The sequence below is a fragment of the Malurus melanocephalus genome, unplaced genomic scaffold (genome assembly GCF_030028575.1).
Source record: "Malurus melanocephalus ecotype Western Australia unplaced genomic scaffold, MMel_1.1 scaffold_290, whole genome shotgun sequence".
Taxonomy (NCBI): Eukaryota; Metazoa; Chordata; class Aves; order Passeriformes; family Maluridae; genus Malurus; species Malurus melanocephalus.
This window is the reverse complement of record NW_026623522.1, coordinates 573,611-594,529: the sequence shown is the minus strand read 5'-3', so window position 1 is coordinate 594,529 and position 20,919 is coordinate 573,611. Positions and strand designations below refer to the sequence as shown.

Below are 20,919 nucleotides of genomic sequence, written 5' to 3'. Positions count from 1 at the left end.
AAATATTTTAATTTTGTGTCCAGTTTCCGTCCTTGCTCCCGCAGTGTGATCGGTGGCTCCTCCTGGTCCCAGCACCCCTGCGATGTGCTGGCACACAGAACACACAGCCAGCCCACCTCTGCCCAGGACTGCCTGAAATCCTYATTGCTTCTTGGGTGTATCGATCAGAAAGCTTTGGCAACGACAACACTAAAGCTTTTTGTTTCTATTGTGCTGGAGAGCTTGAGTATTCCTTCAGTGGTACTACAGACTATGTTACAAAGAGCAACGCTAGTGAAGGGATAAAAGTGATAATTAGAAGAGCGATTTTCTTTAGACGAAATCCAGCTAAGGAAAGATTTCCTTAAAAAACSAAACAACAGAACCCCAAAATAAAAATGTTTCCCAAGTCTCAGCTCTAAGCAGTTCCACAGTCTATGCCATGCTTGAAACAAAATACAGATTCACGCTACATGGACTCGTCACTATTCAGTCACTTTGCTTTCTCCAGGAAGCTTTCACTGAATAACAGTCCYAAAATAGGCCAGTCCATCCTGGAATGCAACTTTTAAACACCCTGGCCTCAGAAAGGGAGCTCTCAAGTACAGAGGCCATGTTGTTAAAAGAAGAAATCCTCAGCAGTGGGACTGGCTGTGAGAATAAAGTGTTATTTATATAATAAATACAGCCATGTTGGGGAATTATGGAGTAGTAGTCCTATTTATGCAGAGCAGAATTTGTTTTCAACTGCACCTTTTCTTTCCAACCTAATTTCTCACAATACAACCCATTATGGCAGAAGGATCTGAAAAAGCTTTTTATATCCTACCAAATATACACAAGGATAATTAGTTCTCTTTTGTTATTCTTCTGTAAGGGTTTATTATTGTGGAGAAGCTTTTGCAAATTGAAAGCGGTTGCACTGCATTCTGAAGGCCGAGCTGCTCTTGGTTTTTATTGTGTGGAGATAATTGAACAGAAAAGTTCAGGAAAAAAGGTGAAAATATAATTCATTATGAACTCTATGGGAAGATCAGATTACCACATCTTGGATCTTTTTAGACCAGTATTTTATAATTACATTCCACAGTATGTTATGTCATGCTATGTAGGAGAAGCTTCGTACTAGTCAGAAGCAAACATTAGTGTGAGTTTTGTTTCTTAACTTTATAAGTATTACTACAAAACTCATAGATTCCATCTTATCTCATAAATACTCTCCTTATAATCATTAGGTAGTTTGACAGCCAGTGAAGAAATTCAGTGTTAAAGTCTCCAAAGAACTTAGTTCACTGTTAGCAAGAGTTGTATTATTTCCCTCAAACACTTCCCAAAAAGTAGCCTCTAATATTAACCAATCCTATTTTAAGAATTTTAGGGATCTGACTTAGATAGTGACCCCGCTGGATTTCACTCTGTCATTGCTCTTAAATTCCACACTTCTTAATTAATTTCTAGTTAGGCTGGGAATTAAAGAACGGTTGACTTGTGTCCAGTATTGTTCCACTGTCTTGCTCTGCCTTTAAAATCATCTTGTGGAAGCTGATATGGTTGGTCAGGTGCAATTATTCTGCCCTCAAACTACTATCTGTGACTTTTTGGAAGGTTTGGGATTGGAGTTTTTTGACTCTCTTCCTTCTGCCTTACAGACATGAAGCTGGCTCTGTAGATACTGGAAGAGTATTATTCTTCCTTCTACTAGCCCCTCCCCTCCCCTCCCTCCCCCCCCCAATAAATTGAATTACAATTCACATTTTGAGGTAAAAGCCTCTTTGAAGGCTTCTAAACACATATTCTCACCCTTACATGCCATGACCTCAAAACATATATAAAAACAAGACAAAGGATTAGCCTGTGCCTGAAAGATGAAACAAGAGATAGTGAAACTTTTGTGTTTAGAAAATTAAAAGYGTTCTTTTCCAGTGCAGGAGCATGAAGTTCAGTGTCAATGTTGTACAGTTTCTATGGCAGTTTGAAAATACTTTAATTTTTTTTTTGTATCTCAATTCCTCCCCTATAAAATGCAGTAATGGGACTTCACCTTAAGAAAAGTTTAGGCATACATGTAAATCCTTACAAGACCATAAACATTGTTCTTTAAGGTGTACCTTTCAGAGGTACCAAGATGTTGAAAGGAAGTAAGTCTGTACCAAAACCAATGCATATTTAAAAACAAAAGGCTGTATGTTTYTCTCCCTATTTCAGGTATCATGTTCATTGCCTTAAAACAATTATATATGTGACATATTTTGTATCATCAAAAAYCTTCCACAAATTAAATCAGGAAGTTAAAAAGTTTAACTTTTTTAATTTAAGACTGGAGATTGCTGCTTTTTGAAACATGATAAGAAAGCAAATTTCTGGAATGAATCAGTCTATCCATGTGTTAAGTTTTACAGCTGAATTATAAACCCTTGGGAATGTGATGCCTACAATGGAAATGTTTATACATCCTTAACTATAGCTGTGCAAGCAAACAGCACTCTAATACAGCACACAGATAAAGATTTACACTGGAAAAAGAGAAAGCCCTTTACATTTCAAATGTAAATGATACRTAATTTTGAGGCACTGAGTATTTCCTATTATAGTAGAAATACACATATAAAGCACCGAACTCTATGTATTGTCATTGCTTTTGGTTTTTCAATCCCTTCATTTATGCTGAAAAATTGCAAATCCTTTATGCACAGAGCATTGAAAATGTATAAATATTTTTGAAGAGATTTTATAGAATTTAAAAAGCTCCAGTCTTATTTGAGTCAAGCCTGTGATGTGATCAGAACTTGTGTCAATTATGAAATCTCAGAGACTGAGGCTGTTTTAAGCAAAGTGGGTTTTGTTCTTCCATTTTTGGGTTTTGTTCTTCCATTTTTTTGTATTTTATGAAAAGAGAAATTTCAGGCAATGGTCTCGAAGGAAATATAAGATAGCACCTTTTCAAGTTCCAGCCAATTATTGTACTTATTAATACATAACTGCTATATTTAATAGTCTAACTGCTGTTAAAATACAGAAAGAACACTTCAGCCCCAGCCTGCAGGATGGATGGAATAGCACACTGGTATTATTCACATTACTTACACAAATATATGCCTCAAAGCAAACACATTTGAATCAATATTAGTTTCCTTGTCCTTTCCCAATCCAGATCTAATTGCCTATGTTGTAATATAATTGCTTCTTCCAAGCTTTTGGATTTCATTAACTACTTTTAAAGAAAAAAAGAACTTGCAAGTTTTTTGATTGCTAAAGGAAAAAATACATGCAATTATAGTGACTTAATTTTTAAAAGGAAAGCTGTGACTTTCACAAAATTGAATTGTATTCCAAGCAGTAAGATTTACATAGAGTCAAGCATTTTAAGATGCCTGCAAGCATCACAACAGGCAAAATGGTTTGAGATATTTACAAAAGTCAAACATAAGTGAAATTAATCTTCCTGTTCCATCTGCAGTAAACAGGGGATGTACTTATCCATGACATCCTCCAAATCAGGCTCCTAGACTGAACTGGTCAGGCCAGGAGCTTTTCTATGGACTGTTAAAAAGTCATCAATGCAGGCTGGTGACACTTAACCTTTGTGGAGGCCTGAAGTGGTTGCAGTGCCAGCTTTATTTCTCATTGCAGGAATTGGGAAGGTACTGCTAACCAGGAAGGATCCAGGAGTACTGCAAAGCCAGCTGCAGGATCATGGAAGATGCCTGGCACTACAGAAGTACAACTTTTGACTCAAAGGACAAATATTGATGGYATCACATTCAACAACTAACACCTAATTTTAACAACAATCCTGCTACATAAAGAGATTCCTCCTCCTTCAGTCAATCACAATTTTGAAAGTCATTGGATTGTCTCTTTGTTTCTTTAAACAAAAAATCAATTTGTATTTCAATCCAAAACACTGGACCAAATGGGTTTGGGAAGAAGCAGATAGAAAAAAAAGTAATAGAACAGCAAAATGAATAKAAACCTAATCACACTTTGAAAAAGTGACCATGCTATGGATTTTGCAGTTGTAGACACCCTTCACGGCTAATAAACTAAGATATGGGAAAAGCATTTGTATTTCTACTCTATCAATAACTTTGTTTCTTTACAACAAGGAAGCTTCTTCATCAAAACATTTGGTATCTTCAATTTCAGTGGGGAACTTGGAGAAGTTACAGTCTGCTGCTGATTTATCTGTTGAACTCCCTGGTAAACTACCAACAAGACAGCCAGTTAGTGGCAAAAATAAATTTTTTAATTAGTACCAGAAAGAAAATAGCAAGGCTTAGCCTTGTTGCAAAATTTTTGTTCTAAAGAAAGTGGAGAAAAATTCTAACAATTTTTCTGGCAAGACAAGTTGATGTAGCTGCAATCATCCGACTCAAACTCTGTWTGCTTTCTTCAAAATATAAAAGCTCAGGACAGTGTGGTCCAATTATCCTGTCTACAATGATTCTGTGTGTGATGAGAAATCTTCAAGCAAACTTTCCACAGATGAATACTTAGAAGAATGCCAGTGGAGTGGTACTCTGTCTTAATGCTCATCAGGTAACCTTCCTGGACTTTGAGAATAATACCTTTATATCAATGTCCATCTGATATAAATGTGACCAAACTCAGGAAACATTCAAAAGGAAAAAAAAAAAAAGTGTGGTGAATTTACACTGACTGTTTTCATTCATGGTAATTAAGATTACAACAGTATGGTCAGCAGCTCCCAGAAATTACCAGATGGACCAGGCAACAGGGGATGATCATGTGGAAACAACACTCAAAAGTGGATTAGAAACATATTATTTAAAAGTTTCCTAATTTTTATAGATGAACAGAGAAAACAAGATTCAAAATTTATGGCCCAAAGCAACAACATGGCATTTCTCCATGAGCTCAATCCACTTGTCAATTAACACCCCCAAGGAAACACAATGCTATGCAGTTTCKTCCTATTTACAAGTAACTGGCAATTAAAATCTGGCTTATTTTTAAATAATAGAGCCATTCAAGTTAGAAATGATAACTTCAGCATACCCTTGAAGAGTCAAAAATGCAATTAAAAAAATACTCACTTATTCCATGCTTGTCTAAGGTTTTTAGGGCCATACTGTGTAAACCGTTCTGTAAGAAAAARRRGKWWWWTYMAWTWMYTTMMYWAAWYCMARRWTTWWTTTTWAAAAAWWWTTTTTTTTACTGTCAGTTTTTATAATTCCATCATTTCCATGTATCTTCTGCAGCTCAAGGCCTAAGACAAGGAAAGAAAACTAACCTAGAAGCAATTGCCATACAAACAGAGGAAAACAAAACAAAACCAAGTAAAGTCCCCAACCTGTTAAAGCAAATCAAACCAAACCAGCAGGGCCTAAAGCTCATTTTCTATGATTTTCAATAAACAGAAATGGAAAGTTTTGCAATATTTCTAAAGCAGTTTTTGACTGAGAGGGGGAAAAAGAAGAAGCCTGAAATCTAGTGTTTTTTCTTCTTCATGACAAGTACAATTCTCTACGACTTCACTGTCATATTTTTATGCYTCTCAGGAAGTGTAGGAGTGACACATAGGGCCACACAGAGCATGATGGCCACATAAGTCTATTCCTAAAGAATACATTCAGATAATGAGCAGAAGTAACAAGTACAATGACAGCTTATTTACTCAAACATGAAGTTCTTCAGTTCAGCTAGAGGTACTTTCCCTTCCATATCCAAGAAGATGCGTAATCTGCAGTAGGACTCTAGTTGAAAAAGGAAGATGCTGCATAAGCTGCTGCAGAAACGAAGGGCCAGTCCTTCATTAGCCTTTTGTACAGGAGCTGAGTGCCTCTCAGGTAGCAACAAACACAGTTCAGCTGGAGAATATATTATTTTCCATTGTCACTCGTTGCACTGAAATCCTGTCATGTAGACTGATACTCACCATGGCCAGCTACCCTAATGTGGTTGCGTTAGTTGCTGTGAAGAAGTTCTAAATTTACAAAATATACCAAAAAATTCAAAAAATAAAATATTTTGCTTCCTCTCCACCCTTGTGAATGACATCTAATAGACCCGCCATACAGTCACAACAGTATTTTTTATAAATGCACACTGCTATGCATGCATCTCACTGTGCAAAATAGCAGTAAATGTAACTATGAAAGAGTTGTGTTCAAATTCCTCTATTTGTATATTTGCTTCATCATTTCCAAAGTTGTCATGTGCACTTCATACACAGTTCTAAAGATGCCAAAAGCAAGRCAGAAGCAAAATCCTAACATCAATGTAGATGCTTTTGATTTTCATTCTTACACTTACTTTTGAGGCTTTTCCCCATTTAACTAAAAAGACAAATGCAGAAGCTTCAAATCTCATTGACTTCTCTATTGRAAATTACAGATAATCAGCAGACCTGCAAACTGTGTCTGAGGGCCACTTTACATTTATAAGTTTTGTTGCTTTAACCATACTGATGCAGCTAAAAAAAATTAAATCACGCCCTTTTAGATACGTGTGACCAGAAACTGGGAACTACATGACTACAACCATTCCATTTTAGTTTGCAAATGGGAATTAAAAGCATACATGCAAACAGATACCTACCCATAAAAATTGGAAAAAAAATAAAGACTTTCTGTACTCTTTAAGTAAATTGCCCAACCATAAGACTGTCAATTCATTTATGACAAAGGGCTGAAAAAGAAAATACAGCTAGACAGTGCTGTGTAGCAACATGCCTGAGACACACAAGGGASTTCAGCTAATAAACTGAAATTTGCACATTAATTCATTTCGGTGCAGAAAAATGCTGGGTGGAAAGAGAATTGAACCGACTTGAAGCATTGCTGAAAAGGTAACCTAGACCTAGAGAGAGACAGATTTTGATTTTATCTGTCACTCTGCAATATGTTTTTGTCAGATACTGAGCTGGTTCAAACTGGCGCAGCAACACTGACTTCAACAGAGCTACATCCACTTAAAACATTTGAGAARTATCATTTACAACATATTTTGTTGACCAGACTATCAGATGTTAACTTTAAYCAATTTAAGCTATTTTTACTGTGGGAGGAAAGCCCCAGAGTGGCCCACTTGGCCAAATTGCCTTAAGGCTCTAACACCCAAAGATCTGTTCCAATTCTGCAAAAAAACTGAAAAACTATTGCTTTTGTCAGATGAATTTTTGCTACAAAAGTGATACACTGGAATCAGTTATTTAAGGGCTTCTATAAGGGACACACATGAGCAAAACAAACAAAGATCTCAAAGGAATCTTCCTTTACTGTCTATGGTTCCGGTTGAAACATCTTTTTAAGTACCTTATACATAACATTTATCAAGCATGGAGAGGGAAAACTGAGGGGAAGACATGGAGGGGGCAAAACCCTGTCTACAGAGAGGCAAATGTTAGTCCACAGTCCTTAATTTCAAACTCTATTGAATAGGCAGTGTGACTGCAAATCATGCTTCTTCTGACTATTGGTGTCAACTCTTTCCTCTCCACTCCAAGCAGATTAGAGGCTGCTGACTTTACATCTTTTATCCAGGAAGAAACCACACATTGATAAAACACAGCTCGCATTTTTCTACATAATTGTGTGGTCATGGCTCCAACCAGAGTCTTACTAACTTTCACGGACAAGATAATTAGATGGGACTATTGTGTTAATTAAGCCCAGCCTTGTGTACATGCCAGCTCATAATATTTCCCTGAATTCATCCTTTGGAGAATAAAGAAACAGTGAAACCAGCTGATTTTGATTTCAGGGTTGCCAGAACAGAGAAGCTACAACAACCTYGTCCTTGAGCTCCTCCACCATGGTGCAAGTCCTGAACTGTGAATCCACAAAATTACATAACTAAAACCACCAAACTTGTAGCCCCAAMACAGGCAAAAAAAGAGGTAACTTAACCTCCCAACTTTTATCTGAGCATCTCCTGCTCATGTCCATTTAATCACAGAACTGGAATTCAGTCTCACAATTACATCCCCAAGTTTGCTTCTGAGTCACTTTTCAGAGTGAACAACTCTGAATTCAGAGTGCCTCTGTCCTTCACTGCCTGAAGGATGTAATAAATCCAAATCTAAAGCTATACRTATCTGACTGTGACCAACTGCACAAAATCACATTTTATGATACTTTCAAGCATATAGCTTTGGTATTTGTTTTTCAGAAGCACCCAGTGGTTTGTTCATAAAGAACAGTAATGTAAGTCTGTATGTRAGATGAAGAAATCTTTGCCTGACATACTGAGAGGCAGCACCAGCATTCCCAATTTCRGTCCAAAYCTACCCAGTGTAGCAAAAACTTAAMACCTCTTCCTCAGAACTGAAAAGCAATCGTGCACGTGGCAGAATTTCATGCAGACACTCACATATCACTCACCCACACAGCCATCCTCCAGCACATGCAAACCACTCTCAAGAACACAATATGCACCATCTTGCTGAGGCAGCTGCTGGGTCTCATCAGGCTGACATTAAAGAAACCTGAAAAACTGTATGCTTACAGATCAGGATTTGATCTCAGGTGTATTTTGAATTTTTATAGTTCAAATTGTAGGTATATATACCAGAATTCAAATATTTTCCGATTATTTTTATTAATAAATATGTTTATTTTGAATAAAACCTCTGGAAGACTAACACAGCAAGCAAATCTGAAATTTTAAGYAAAAAGTGTGATTTTAATTTCCTTTATGCAAATGCTTCAATATTTGCAAATCTTTCGGRAATAAATTCAGGAAACAAAATCTGATCCTCTGCAATTTTATCCCAAATATGCAGTCATTATCYTCACTACCAACTATGTCTCACTGTTACAGGGCTGCCTTTTCACATGGGTGCRGTATTTCACCTAGCGAAAGGTCAATTTTTGCTCATGCGAAACAAAAGAAGGAAGAGATTTTTAGTTTTGTTTAAATCCCACAGCACCTTAAAGTGTTTCCCATTTGCCTCTTAGAAGTTAGCCAAACCTCAAATAAGCAGCATGTCCATGATCAAATGCAGGGTAAAGAGATGCCTGCACAGGACTAAGAGYTAACATACAGTATTTGCATTTCTTACTGGAAAGATGCAGCAACATCTTCCTGTAGCAAACCTTTGACTCTCAGGATGTCCCAGGAGTGTCCAAAAGGACTGGACTAACACGTCCCACCACATCCCCAGAAGCAGGGCTCACTGTTCTGCTGGGCACTGCACTCAGCTCTCTCAGGGATGGGGAGTGGGGCAGTGGCACAAATGTTCTCCTGGCAGTTCAAGGATCTGAGCTGCTCTTTGCTTCAGACCTTGCAGCAGCTTACTCAACAACTCATCTGCTTTTGGGACTGGGCCCCACAAACAGTAGCATCACTGAAGCTATTGGAATAACAACTGCAAAGTGGAAATGGGAATGAGCAACCTGAGGAAGAGGAAGAAAATTTCTTGAGCCAGTCAATACGACAAATTTGATGCATCAAAAAAAATTATATTTTCAAAACAACTGCTTCCAAATTCTAGTCATTTTGAAGGCCCAGGGGAAAAAACCAAGTCTGGCCAGAAAGCTCATCCATTACACTCAGCAGTATTAAGTGGTCTTCGGAACAACAGTATTTCTTTCTTCCTATTTCTTATTTCCTTTAGACAACCCTCTAGAGCACTACTGTTATATATGCACACCCACTTGTGTGCCCACACATCCACCTACATGCTCTGCACTGCAAACATCATTATGTGCCTGACAARCACGCTCCGTCTGACAGCCCTGCATCAAGGGCAGGTTCAAACAGAAGCGAGTTTCAGCAGAACTCACTAGTGAGCTTATTAGCAGACCACTGCAGGAATGCTGGTCTGCTGTGAGAATTGAAAAAATAAGCACTTGCATTTTAAGYAACATAAAGCAAGATGAGGAWTTTTTTCTCTTTTATCARTCAGAAAAACACRTGRACTATTATACCTTTGCCATGTTTGYTTTGAAAGGACCTAAGATAGGCAAGAAAAGCTACAGAAGGAATTAGAGGCAGAACACATTTTGATTTTTAGCTTATTTTTAACAGTATTGATAATCAGCTTCTAGTCTAAACCAAAGAACTTAAAATGCAGTTTGACTTCAAGGCATTTTTTAATGTTGTTAATCAAAACATGATGGCTAATATGCATTCCTTGATTAATGTTCTTCTCTATTTAAAACCAAATGTGATTAGCTTAAATGCAAATATTTAAACATCATCATAATTAATATTTTGAAAAGTCTAATTCATTATTTCTTTGAAAGGGTTTTCTTTACATTTAATTTAAAAGTCTAACGTGACTAACACTGTATTGTGATCTATAAGACTCATATGCTATTTTTAGGAAAGATTCAACGCTAAAGTTATTCAGATAATGCTAGCTAAAGATATAAAGAGAAGCATSCATGTTGACAAGTAAATTTCCAAGCACTAATATTTAATAACTAATATTTGCAGCACTAATGTGAAATTACAGTTTTTACTGAAGTTCATTCACARCCAAGTTTTATCAAATACATGAGCTAGACTTAGGAGTTTTGTATGCCCAACATCTTGAGAAAAATTACAACTCCCTCCCCCCCATCCCATCCCCTCTTCTCCATTTGCTTTKGAAGAGCACAGGTTGTGTAAAGAGGAAGAATAGCCACTGTTTTCTAGACTCCCTCCTGAGCATGAGTAGAAAATRTAATTTTAGTACCCAGCATTGTCTGAAGCACTGCACTTCCACATTAAATGGTTCCACCTTTTAGCAGTGCTCACCCTGCCTCCCCTGCATAYATAGTAAGCTACTTTAACTTTTCAGCTCAATGAAATTTTGTTTAAAGAGTGGTGAAAACACTGAAAACTCTGCTTCCCTTGGGTTATGGACACCACAGATTGAAGTAACACTAAATAATACAGTTTAGTTTTGGCAAAAGAGGGGGAGAAATTTGAAATTAATTCTCCTTTATTCCAGTACTCAAATTCCTGAAGACTACCTCTATACCAGTAATTTAAATGAGCTTGGGACTGTTTGGCTGAGACACCATCACTGTCCTGTAGCACTGCTGCAGCACCTCCTGCTTCCATCCTCCAACACAGGAGATGGGAGGGAACTTCTTACAGTAGGGAACAGTCCCTGGCCCACAGTAACTTCCTAACCCTAAATAAGCATCCTAATGCTCAGGAATTAATTATTTGTAAGTGCTGGTTGCCAAGAGCTAAAGGCATGCTCTAGCAGTGTAAGAGCAGAGGCTCCCMCATCGCCTGGAAACACTCCCTGCCATCAGGGTAGATGTAAACAAACAAGATATTGAWTCAGCATGTAACAAAATGCTGACAGGCTTTGGTGAAACTCTACAGGAAAAACTGCTATGCAAGTTTGAAAAGCCATATGTTCTCATGTACAGTATGTTCATGTGTTGGTGCCAAAGGAGTTCAGTCTCTCAGCCCAGCCCTACTCTAAATGAAGAYTTAATCTTTTGAAAAAAATCAGGCTGTCAATCAGTTGTTAAGATGCATGCAGGCAGATCATATTTCTAAACCAAATCTATATCTATTGATCACCTGGGAAGCAAAGTAGAATTCCTGAGTTAGAACACCAGCTCTGCAGTGGTTTTGTCAGTCACAGATTCGTGATTTTTTAATAAATCCACATAAGTACCTGTCAGTCCCTGACAAAATCTGTTATGCAGTATTTTCTATGAATGCTTTTTTCTCACTGTTTCTTTTTGTATTCTTCTTTCTCCTTCAGGAGAGRCTCTTTCTCTTACCTCTTTTCATTCTGACTTTAGGGATTCTCTTTTAAAAATCAGTGCTCAGCAGACGCTTCCATTGTCTCAGAAAGGCACCTTTTCAGGTATATTACTCTCTGTATCTGATCATCCGTGGAACATTGTGAGGTTCAGGCTCCATCATCATGAGAGAYCAACTATTTAACCTTCATTCACCTAGAAACAGTATTTTAAAGAAACTGATGCACAGTGAACATTACAAAGCTTTCTCATGTTTTCTCCACCTTCCTAACATAAGGAGACAAGTTCCTTCCTCTCCTTGACCATTACCATCTCTTCATTTTCATGGTCAGTTCATTTATCTTTTCCTGTGACCATATCTTACCTTCTCCCACTCTCTTCACAGACAGTACCTCCTGATAAATCTCTATTTAACTTCCCAGGATGGAGGTGACACAGCATCAGTCCCAAACACAGAATGTTGTAAAAGTGAAAATTTAAGTGTCGATATTTATCCAAACGCTTATCCTGCTCAATTATTTGGACAGAACTCTGAATCCAGGAGAAATGGCTGGAGAGGAAAAGTTGATATGACTCCAGACTAAGAAAAATGGGAGATTTGGTAAAGATTAAGAACATAATGCACAAAAAATCAGAAACAGTTGGACCCAAGACTGGCAAGGAAGCAGCTTGTTTTGGAATACTGCTTCACCTCTSCTTGTACAGATAAGACATAGTTAATGCCTACTTTAATTTCATTCCTGAAGATACAGGTCCAATGATATGATTCGTGCTCGGATCTGTTTTAGCTCAGCAAATCTACATCTTTCCTAAAGTATTGCAGTGAAAGAGTAAATAGTGAAAACATGTTCTCTAAGATCTAGGGGATCATGTTCATCCTCTGTCCAATAAAATGTAACATGGGCCTTCTTACATGGATGAAACATTAAGATTTTAAGCTACTAGCACTTTTTCACTATTCTCTCAAACTGTTTTCCTCTTTGATGGCAGATAATTTACTTTCACAGTGATCCAGAACAGCTGGGTTTTGTTGGTGATACCTGAGTACAGGAAGACCCTCTCAAGATTATAGCATCAATAACAGCTTCAAAGTGAATCACAGAGGTAACCCAAACTTACTGAAGTATTCCTGAAGTATTTCAGGACTTTGAAATGCATTATTTAGATTATCCTTAAGTAACTTACTAAACAGGATGTGTGCACGTGTTYATGTGCACAGGAGCAAACACAAACTGAGAGGACAGAGGTTGAGGCACAAAGAAAGCTCGAAGACCAGGCCAACTTTTAACTTTAAATATCTTATCTATTACTTGGAGCATTTGTGAGATAGAAAATAAACTCAAAGCAGGCAGATGAAATACAAGTTGTTTTCTGGGTTTTTGAATGGCAAACAAGACTATGACCAGTTTATTTTTACTATTACAAGCTATTAAAATCACCTAGGTTAGGGGCTTAAATGACCTAGAGCCACCCAAAACTAGCCTTAGGAACACATTTCTRATTCAGGCTCAGAAATTATTCCACATATTAAGATGTCAGTGATCATTATTATTAAAGCACTGGCTGCTTTCCATAATAATCTGGACACTTGGTCACTGTAGTAGAGAAGTGACAAATACCATGTTTTTCAGACATGTTTCTCCTAGTAAACTGTGATTAGCTCTCTACAGCACAAGACTCTGCCCTATAAAATCACAGCATGAAAATTAGTTATTGTAGTCTATACAGAAACAAGGAATACAATGAAATTTTGGTTTGACTSTCACTAGTCTTCCCAAATCCACAGGCTTTTAATGTGCTCAGCATTTTTTAAACTGTAGTAACCATTTATCACTGTTACTTTCTGTTCAAATGCTTTTGTTTTATGCTTGCACAACTCAATTTATAAAATAAAAGCCTTGCCTGAGTGAATGCTGACATGCTCACCATCAATGATCTCTGCATTTCTCAATTTATCACTTACTGTTAGCAGCTCTCAGTTTTAAAATTCACAAACACAGGCGAAGAACAGGAGTTACTTAACCCCATATCACCTGTGTTTAAACACAGTAATTTCACAAATCCTCAAGAATAATGGAATTGGTTCAGATTTGGYGAGACATCTCAGGATCCTTCCTTCATTTTTTGCTAAGAAAAGGAACAGATTAAGTCATCTCACAGAATCAGAGAATATTCTGAGTTGGAAGGGACCCACAAGGATGATCGAGTTCAACTGTGAAGTGTATTGTTAAAGCTTCAGCTTTCATTTTTGGTCCTAAGAAGTCAGTCAGGAAAGCCAGAGTGTRACAGCAATTTCAGCCCATCAGGGAGGGGAGCAGGGCTGGTTGAGCGTCTGTGGAAGATGATGCAGCAGCCTCGCCTTGGCCAGAAAGCTTTTGTGCACAGAACAGCATGGAGGAAAGCATATTTTTAAGAAGCAACAGAGAACCTTGGCCAAACTTCTCCAATGACCCTAATGGCCTGAGCCAGCAGCATTCATTCCAGCCTGGCCCAAAGGTCAGAGCATTTTGTGCAGAGCGTGCCTTAGATGCTGGTACCCCAGTGTGATCCCAGAGGGATGTGTTTTGCTGCTCTAACCATTCCACACTTTACCAGATAAAATCCAATTTTCCAATTGTGGGGTATGTAGCCAGTTTTGGTTGACAGTTAGACAATTCTTTCTATTGCTATAATTTCTAAAACCAGCAAATGAAGAACCAGAAAACAAACAAAAAATCCTTTTACCAAAGTYATCAAGGATACAGGGTGGTAGAAAGGAAGTGCACAACACCAGCATGAGTACAGAACAGGAAATTTAATTTTTGAATGCTCTCAGACTTTCACATTGCAAGGGAATTAAGGAGTTCAATGCTTTGCATTAATAGGCCCTAAAAAGATAAAATGATTGCCAGCAAGAATAATAATTACTCTGACTTACAAATCTTCACAGATGTGGAAAAGATCTGCGAGAACAAAGGCCACACCATGAAGAAATGGTGGAAATACTGAGTGATCATTTTCTGTCTTAGAGGTACCTTTCCTCTTGTCTACGCTCTGCATTTGTACAAATATAATGTATTCATAGCTGAAAAGAATCCATAGTCTGGGATGGAGAAAATGAGAGCAAGTCTAACACAATGCCTGTATAAAAATTGGATTTAATGAAGTGCCTACAGTGGATTTATTCCCTGATGTTCTTCWGTGGTAATAAACCCACATCCCTTAACACACTTGGAAGCCAAACCAAAAAACAAAACCAGGAATTTCTTGGCTGCCATCTACTGTTCAAACCTTTCCTGTATCTCATAGAAGAACAAAAACAAACCAAGCCAAAGAACAGTCACTGACACCTTCAGGCTGTTTCTCCTTCTCTTTACTATTCTTGCTAAAAACATTGGTTTTGGACTGCTTTTACTGACCACTGTATTTCGGTAAGAATTTCTGTATATGCTCATCTTTCAATCAGTACAAAGAATGAGAAACACAAAAGCTTGTAAACTTAATGACACACTATTTCTCAAGGCTTTGTGTCTATCAGGGTAAGCCCTGTAACATATTTGTCTCTCTCTTTCTCTTATTTTGAGAGTTATCTAGATCTCTTTGTCCTTTAAAACTCCTCTGCCTCATCTCCTGCCTACTCATTCACCTGCTTAGCCATGTTTTAAAAACCGTATATCTAAGACCCCCACTCAGAAGTTCACAAGATAATAATACATATATTATATGTATAAACATGCTTACATATATAGCATAATGAAGCTGACCACATCATTCTAGTCTCTAAGGGACAAACTTCTCCCTCTCACAAAAAGGTATCAGATGGTGAAACAGTACTTCAAGGATGGTTATAGAGTATGACAACTTCAAATACAACAAATATTAAAAAATTGAACCTTGCAGAAAGATACTAGCAAAAGATCTAGTAATAACTTCAGCTTTCTCAATGTCTTTCCCCTACCCTTTAGTTTCATTCAGAATTTGTCAAAGTTTGGTGTGCTCTGCTGGAAAAGTAATCCTGGTTAGGAATCAGCATATTAGCAGTCTGAAAGGTACAATACTCAGAGGCTGAGAAGGGGAAGCAGGTCAGGGCTCATACTGTAGTAAACAGAAAAAACTTAAAAAGAAAGCAAAGAAATGAAATGAAAGAACCCTCCCACCCTGAGCACAACAAAAAGTAAGCAGCTGGAAGAAGTGCATTATGGTTCACGCACTGCACACCAGGTGATTTGGATCATTTGTGGGCAGGGATGTAATTATCACTGTTGTGCACTTCCAGAGAGGGAATTTAGAGAAACTTGGTACCTCAACATACCTGGTTTGAAATGGGGTAARGAGTGGACTCCAGGCCACGTATCTTCATTTGGTGTTCCAAGTACCTGTACACAAAAAAAAAGTGAAAACACACATTGCTTTARTGGAAAAGACTTAACAAGACATAGCACTGCAGAAAGCTCAGAGTGCCTTTCAATCTAARCTTCAAGCAGGCTCCTTAACTGGGGGATGGGGAAGAGGAAGAAAGTACAAAAGGTTAAATGATTACAATTACAACAGTTCCAAGGTACCAGGGGAGTCAATAAAGCAGAGGGGAGTGCTGTGTTCCTGTCACACTGCCTATTTAACCAATGGATGTTAAAGCGGCGTTCCATCGACAAGCACTGGTGTCACAGAGGCTAAATAATTTAGCTCAGAAATAACTTAAATCCCTATAAACTTAAATAGGATAAACAGATAGTGAATAGAGGCATGATAGAAGATTTACACAGATGGTAAAGAGGGTTATCGAGAGTGTGGCATGAACAAGAATGCACAGCAAAGAGTTATCATTTTAAAGTGGCTGGRGTATGTATTAAATAGTAAATTCTTTGGAGATATAGACTTCGTTGACTCGTGGATTTTTTTTTGTTTCTATTCACTTCAACTCTCCTCTTTCTTGTAATGTAAGCTAGATCAACGTACAGTAGCAAAATATTTGGCACTTCTCACATGCATCTTATATCCTCTACTCACGTGAAAAGTTCACTCTCCAAGTCCTTGGCACATGTAGCAAGGAAATGGAGAGAACTGCTATAAGTAGTTCTCCCAAACTCGATTTTACTTTATAACACGTAACTGTCAAGACTTGCTTTATGCAAAGCCAAGATGACACTTAAATTAACATCTCTAGAAATTTCTGAATGAACTGTGGAATTTGATATTTCAACTAGTAGGATCTTCCTTTTCAAAAATTTACACTCAATTTCTAACATGAAAATGCTAGAGAATCTCTTTAGAATATTTGTTATAAGCTCAGGCCCTGGAATAAAATTTTGATATTCCAAAGAGAAAGCAATTCACATTACTCTGGTGCTTGTTTTGCACTGTCATCAATGTACAGAGGCCCCKCCCAGCTCTGCCCCTACCTGCACTGCAGGGCATCTGAATACATTTTTTGGACSTGCATATTTGAGTCACTGTGACATTCTGTGGTCACAAACATCAGAATGAAGCWATCCCAAAGTTAGTGTGACAAACTTAGGTCCAGAAAATGTGCAAAACAACACTTACTCCAAATAATTTGGAACTGAAGAGATTTATTTTACTTGTGCCTGCTGCAATTTACATATGAATTAGGAGCATTMAGAAAGGACACTATAGAATACTTGTTTAATTTCTTAAACTATGTAAACATTTGTTCATGTTGACAAATTCAAGCTGAAAAACATTCTTAGAAGCAAGATGGCAAGGTAAAACACAAGAARTTTTTCTTCAACTCTGGCAGAAATTAATTTCATTAAATTTAGAAATGAGCTTAAAAACTTGAGGCAAAACTAAGTAACCTCTAAAATACATACAATTTTTACTTATGAGGTTTGCTTTATGAGTCTACTCAAATTTGATAAGCAGTTTACATTAGTAATATGTTTATAAGCTAAGAATATTAATAGAAAGATATTTTTTTTCWCCACAATCAAATACAATAATCAAATAGTCTAACTTGGATGTATCATAATCAGTAGGAGGGGAAGGAGAGTACCAAGGTGACAAATATAACAGTAWCAGTGCAGCTAGAGAGTATGCATTCATGTTGTTACTTCGATGTGCAAATTCACTGATTTTATTTGTAAATATTGTTTGTAACCCATTGCTTTCAGTCCTTGTGATGTCTTAATTGGCACTTGAAGGAGATAAACCYGGCAACCCTGATTCATCACATCTCATGTCCATCTCATTATTGCTATTAGAGAGAGCACAGTTCTGTCATTAAACATTGTGGAAGTTAGGAGACACCGTTGACACTATGTCACAAAATCAATTTGCAAATAACTTCCATTACCTTCTGCATTAATCAAGCTCCTGGTGCCAAGCACCTCCMAGACCAGGAGAGGGAGCCCGTGGATCAAAAACAGAGATTCTGCCATCAATTGGCATTTAGAAAGAAAGTTCTCAACTTTGCAACCCCTCTTAGTGAATGAAAGGAATATCCTCTTACTAATTAAGATATATTGATTATGAATATAGTTTTTCTGAATATTAAAAAGTTATCCACATTCCTCTAAAAATGTGGTCTTTGCCTCTTATTTTGTATGAGACAGAGGCAGCTAAGGAAATATACAAATGAAAATTAAAGCCAGCTAGCAAAATCTGTAGTTTTCACCTTTTAAATGAACCATGTGTGAYTCACTATTTCTTGTGTCACTAATATTCCAATCCATTCCTTAAATCATATTCTAGCACAGCTGCTGCCACCGTGTCTAGTAGCCAGCTACGAGCAAGTTCTGTGCATTGGAGTACTCAAACCACATACAATATTTATCCCTTCACTGTTTCAAGCAGTCAGGCTTAAAACAACCAGGGGTTTCCTATCATCTAAATGCCAACCATTTTTCAGGTAGAGGCACTTGGTAATTCAGGCAATTCATCCAAACCCTTGATTTTAATGCAAACACTATGAAGATCATCCTTCTTCCACACAGTTTTTAGCACACACAACACATAAATTCACAATATGTGACARCCAACAAACAAGGAGGAGAGGGCATCAGTGAAACAACTCTGGTTTTGGATAAGATGAARTAGTCACTGCTCACTTAGGCTCAACATAAAGAGATTTGTAAGCATCACCTTGTAAGTGATTCTCCTAAGCAGCAACCAATCCCATTTTGATAAATGGGATTAAGCACTCCAAAACAACCAATTTTTACACCTGCTATAAACAAAGCAAAGTGGAGTTCACACACGACCACAGTGGAGAAGAACCTGCCTTGTTTTGCAGCCTACAAAAGAGAATTAAGGCACCAACATGGAAAAGGGAAGTGGGGAGGAAGGGAGAAGCCAACAACCTTCTGGTTTTATTCCAACACACTGTCACTTAGCACTGAAGACTGATTACCCAGACCCAGACAACAACTGMACACCAGGAGCTGTTATTTCACAGGTGACCTCCTAACCCCAACCTTCATGGTCCACCACTTCTCATCCCAAGCAYGACACCAGGAGTTCTGCCTCCTCCACATTTTAACACTTTTTCTTTCCATTTCATGTTCCAAAACTATAAAAATAATCACTGCTGTAATGGCAATCAAGTCCCAGCTTGTACTGGAAATAAACTTTTATTTAGCACTGAGAATTATTTGAAAAAATAAAACTAACTTGTTTGCTTTCTCTACTGATAATTTGCTTCTCGGTGAGGTAGGCATTCAACTTGAATGGTTTAATATTCTATTCTTTAAAAATTGAATTACTAACAAAAGACTAATCTACAATTCTCAAATTTAGAATAGATTTAATGTTTTCCATGGATTAGGGTGCTAATGGTTTCTGCAAAGAAAATTCCAAAATGTACWGGGGTTCTGCTGTTCCAAATGCTGAAAACATTCTGGGCTTTTATTCTCTAATGAGGGAGATAAAATTAAGTTCTCATTTGAAACGTGCTATTGAAAAAGAGCATCAGATTCTAATTTCGTTTGTAGGGTTGAAGTCTATTTATATGAAAATAATAGCTTTACAATACATCAGGGTACTCAGGGCCAAATACCTATACTGCCAGTTGATATTATCAGGGTTTGGCAGAAAGTTATAAAAACAGAACCTGCCGTTCAAATCTCCATACACAAGCATGGCACAGAAAAACTTCCTAGGAAATGCAACAAAAATGCATCAAGGGCTACTGCATTACCTTACTTAGTGTAAGAAAAATTTTGTATTTAGCATCTGGTTTTGCAAAGACTCATCACTCCCTGGCGTACAAGGGAATAATTAGTTTACAGTGAGCTTTGCACCACTCTACCAACWCAATTAGTCATGTTGTCCTGTATTCTGCTTCGAATGCAAAAACATCCCACGTTTCTGCCCTGTATTAGATGAGCAGTAGTGCAAATCCTTCCTACAGCTCTTTCCCAATTGCTGGCATAATTAATAAAGAAAAGCATTTCCCTTTCCACGACAAGTTCTGAATATACAAAGCTCTATATTATTGATATAATGCTTGTTAAAGCTGATGATCCTCAAGAATCTCAACAACACAAAGAACGTGCAGCCTGTGGTATTATTCAGAGCAAAATGAAAGACAAGGCCAGAATGCAAATGAGCTGCCTTTCCTTAGACAAGAGTTATGGAAATCAGGCTAAGTAATATGCAGAATTGTCAATTTTTTTTAATGTTAGGTCAACTTGCTGAACAAAGAAAGTTTCATACAAAAGAAAAAGTGCCAGGAGAATGGTTTTTTTATTCCCTTTTTTAAAAAGYGGGGTTTGTTGAAAAATGCCCTGGAATTTTAATTGGGAAAAGTTACAGGCTGGATGAAAAAATGTTTTCTTATTTTGCTTTCCCTTTTAAGCGTGTTCAAGGTTTCTTTTCCAGTCTGCCTGTTCACTGGGTAAAACATACTGCATTTAGTGAATCCTTGGCTGTGATAWACCATGGGAGAGTATTGCTGTTTGGGGAACTGAACTTAACCAAAAGAGGAAGAGAATAAGTATTACAGATCCCTTTCCAAATCAGCAATCTCTTTTTCTGTTGAACGAGATTTGGCGGTTTCAGATGTTYAGTTTTTTGACAAAAATTTGATTTATTCTTCCAAAACATACATATGTAATGAAGTTTTCAATTTAGACAGAAACCTAGGAGTTATTTTAATTAGAGGAAAGTACATTACTGCWTTAGATTTGGCTGTTGAGAAGCAGTGTGAGTTCCAGGGCTTTTCTACAGCAGCTCCATCACTCTCAGAGCCAACTCTGAACACAATTTCTGGTCTGGAAGAGGGGAAGTTTATGTGAACTCCCTGTCTCATACTCTGTCTGGG

The 20,919-nt window shown here is 37.5% G+C and overlaps 1 protein-coding gene across 2 annotated transcripts in view; it reads right to left on the bottom strand.

Annotated features, from left to right (window-relative positions):
• Positions 1 to 20,919, bottom strand: part of CDK14 (cyclin dependent kinase 14) — a 310,018-nt gene that overhangs the window by 84,453 nt on the left and 204,646 nt on the right. For both annotated transcript variants that reach the window (XM_057376776.1, XM_057376777.1), the window contains exons 11-12: positions 15,952 to 16,015; positions 5,037 to 5,085 (exon numbers count right to left, since the gene is read on the bottom strand). In XM_057376776.1, coding sequence (XP_057232759.1) covers positions 5,037 to 5,085; positions 15,952 to 16,015 — 113 coding nt within the window. The remainder of the gene's footprint in view (positions 1 to 5,036; positions 5,086 to 15,951; positions 16,016 to 20,919) is intronic.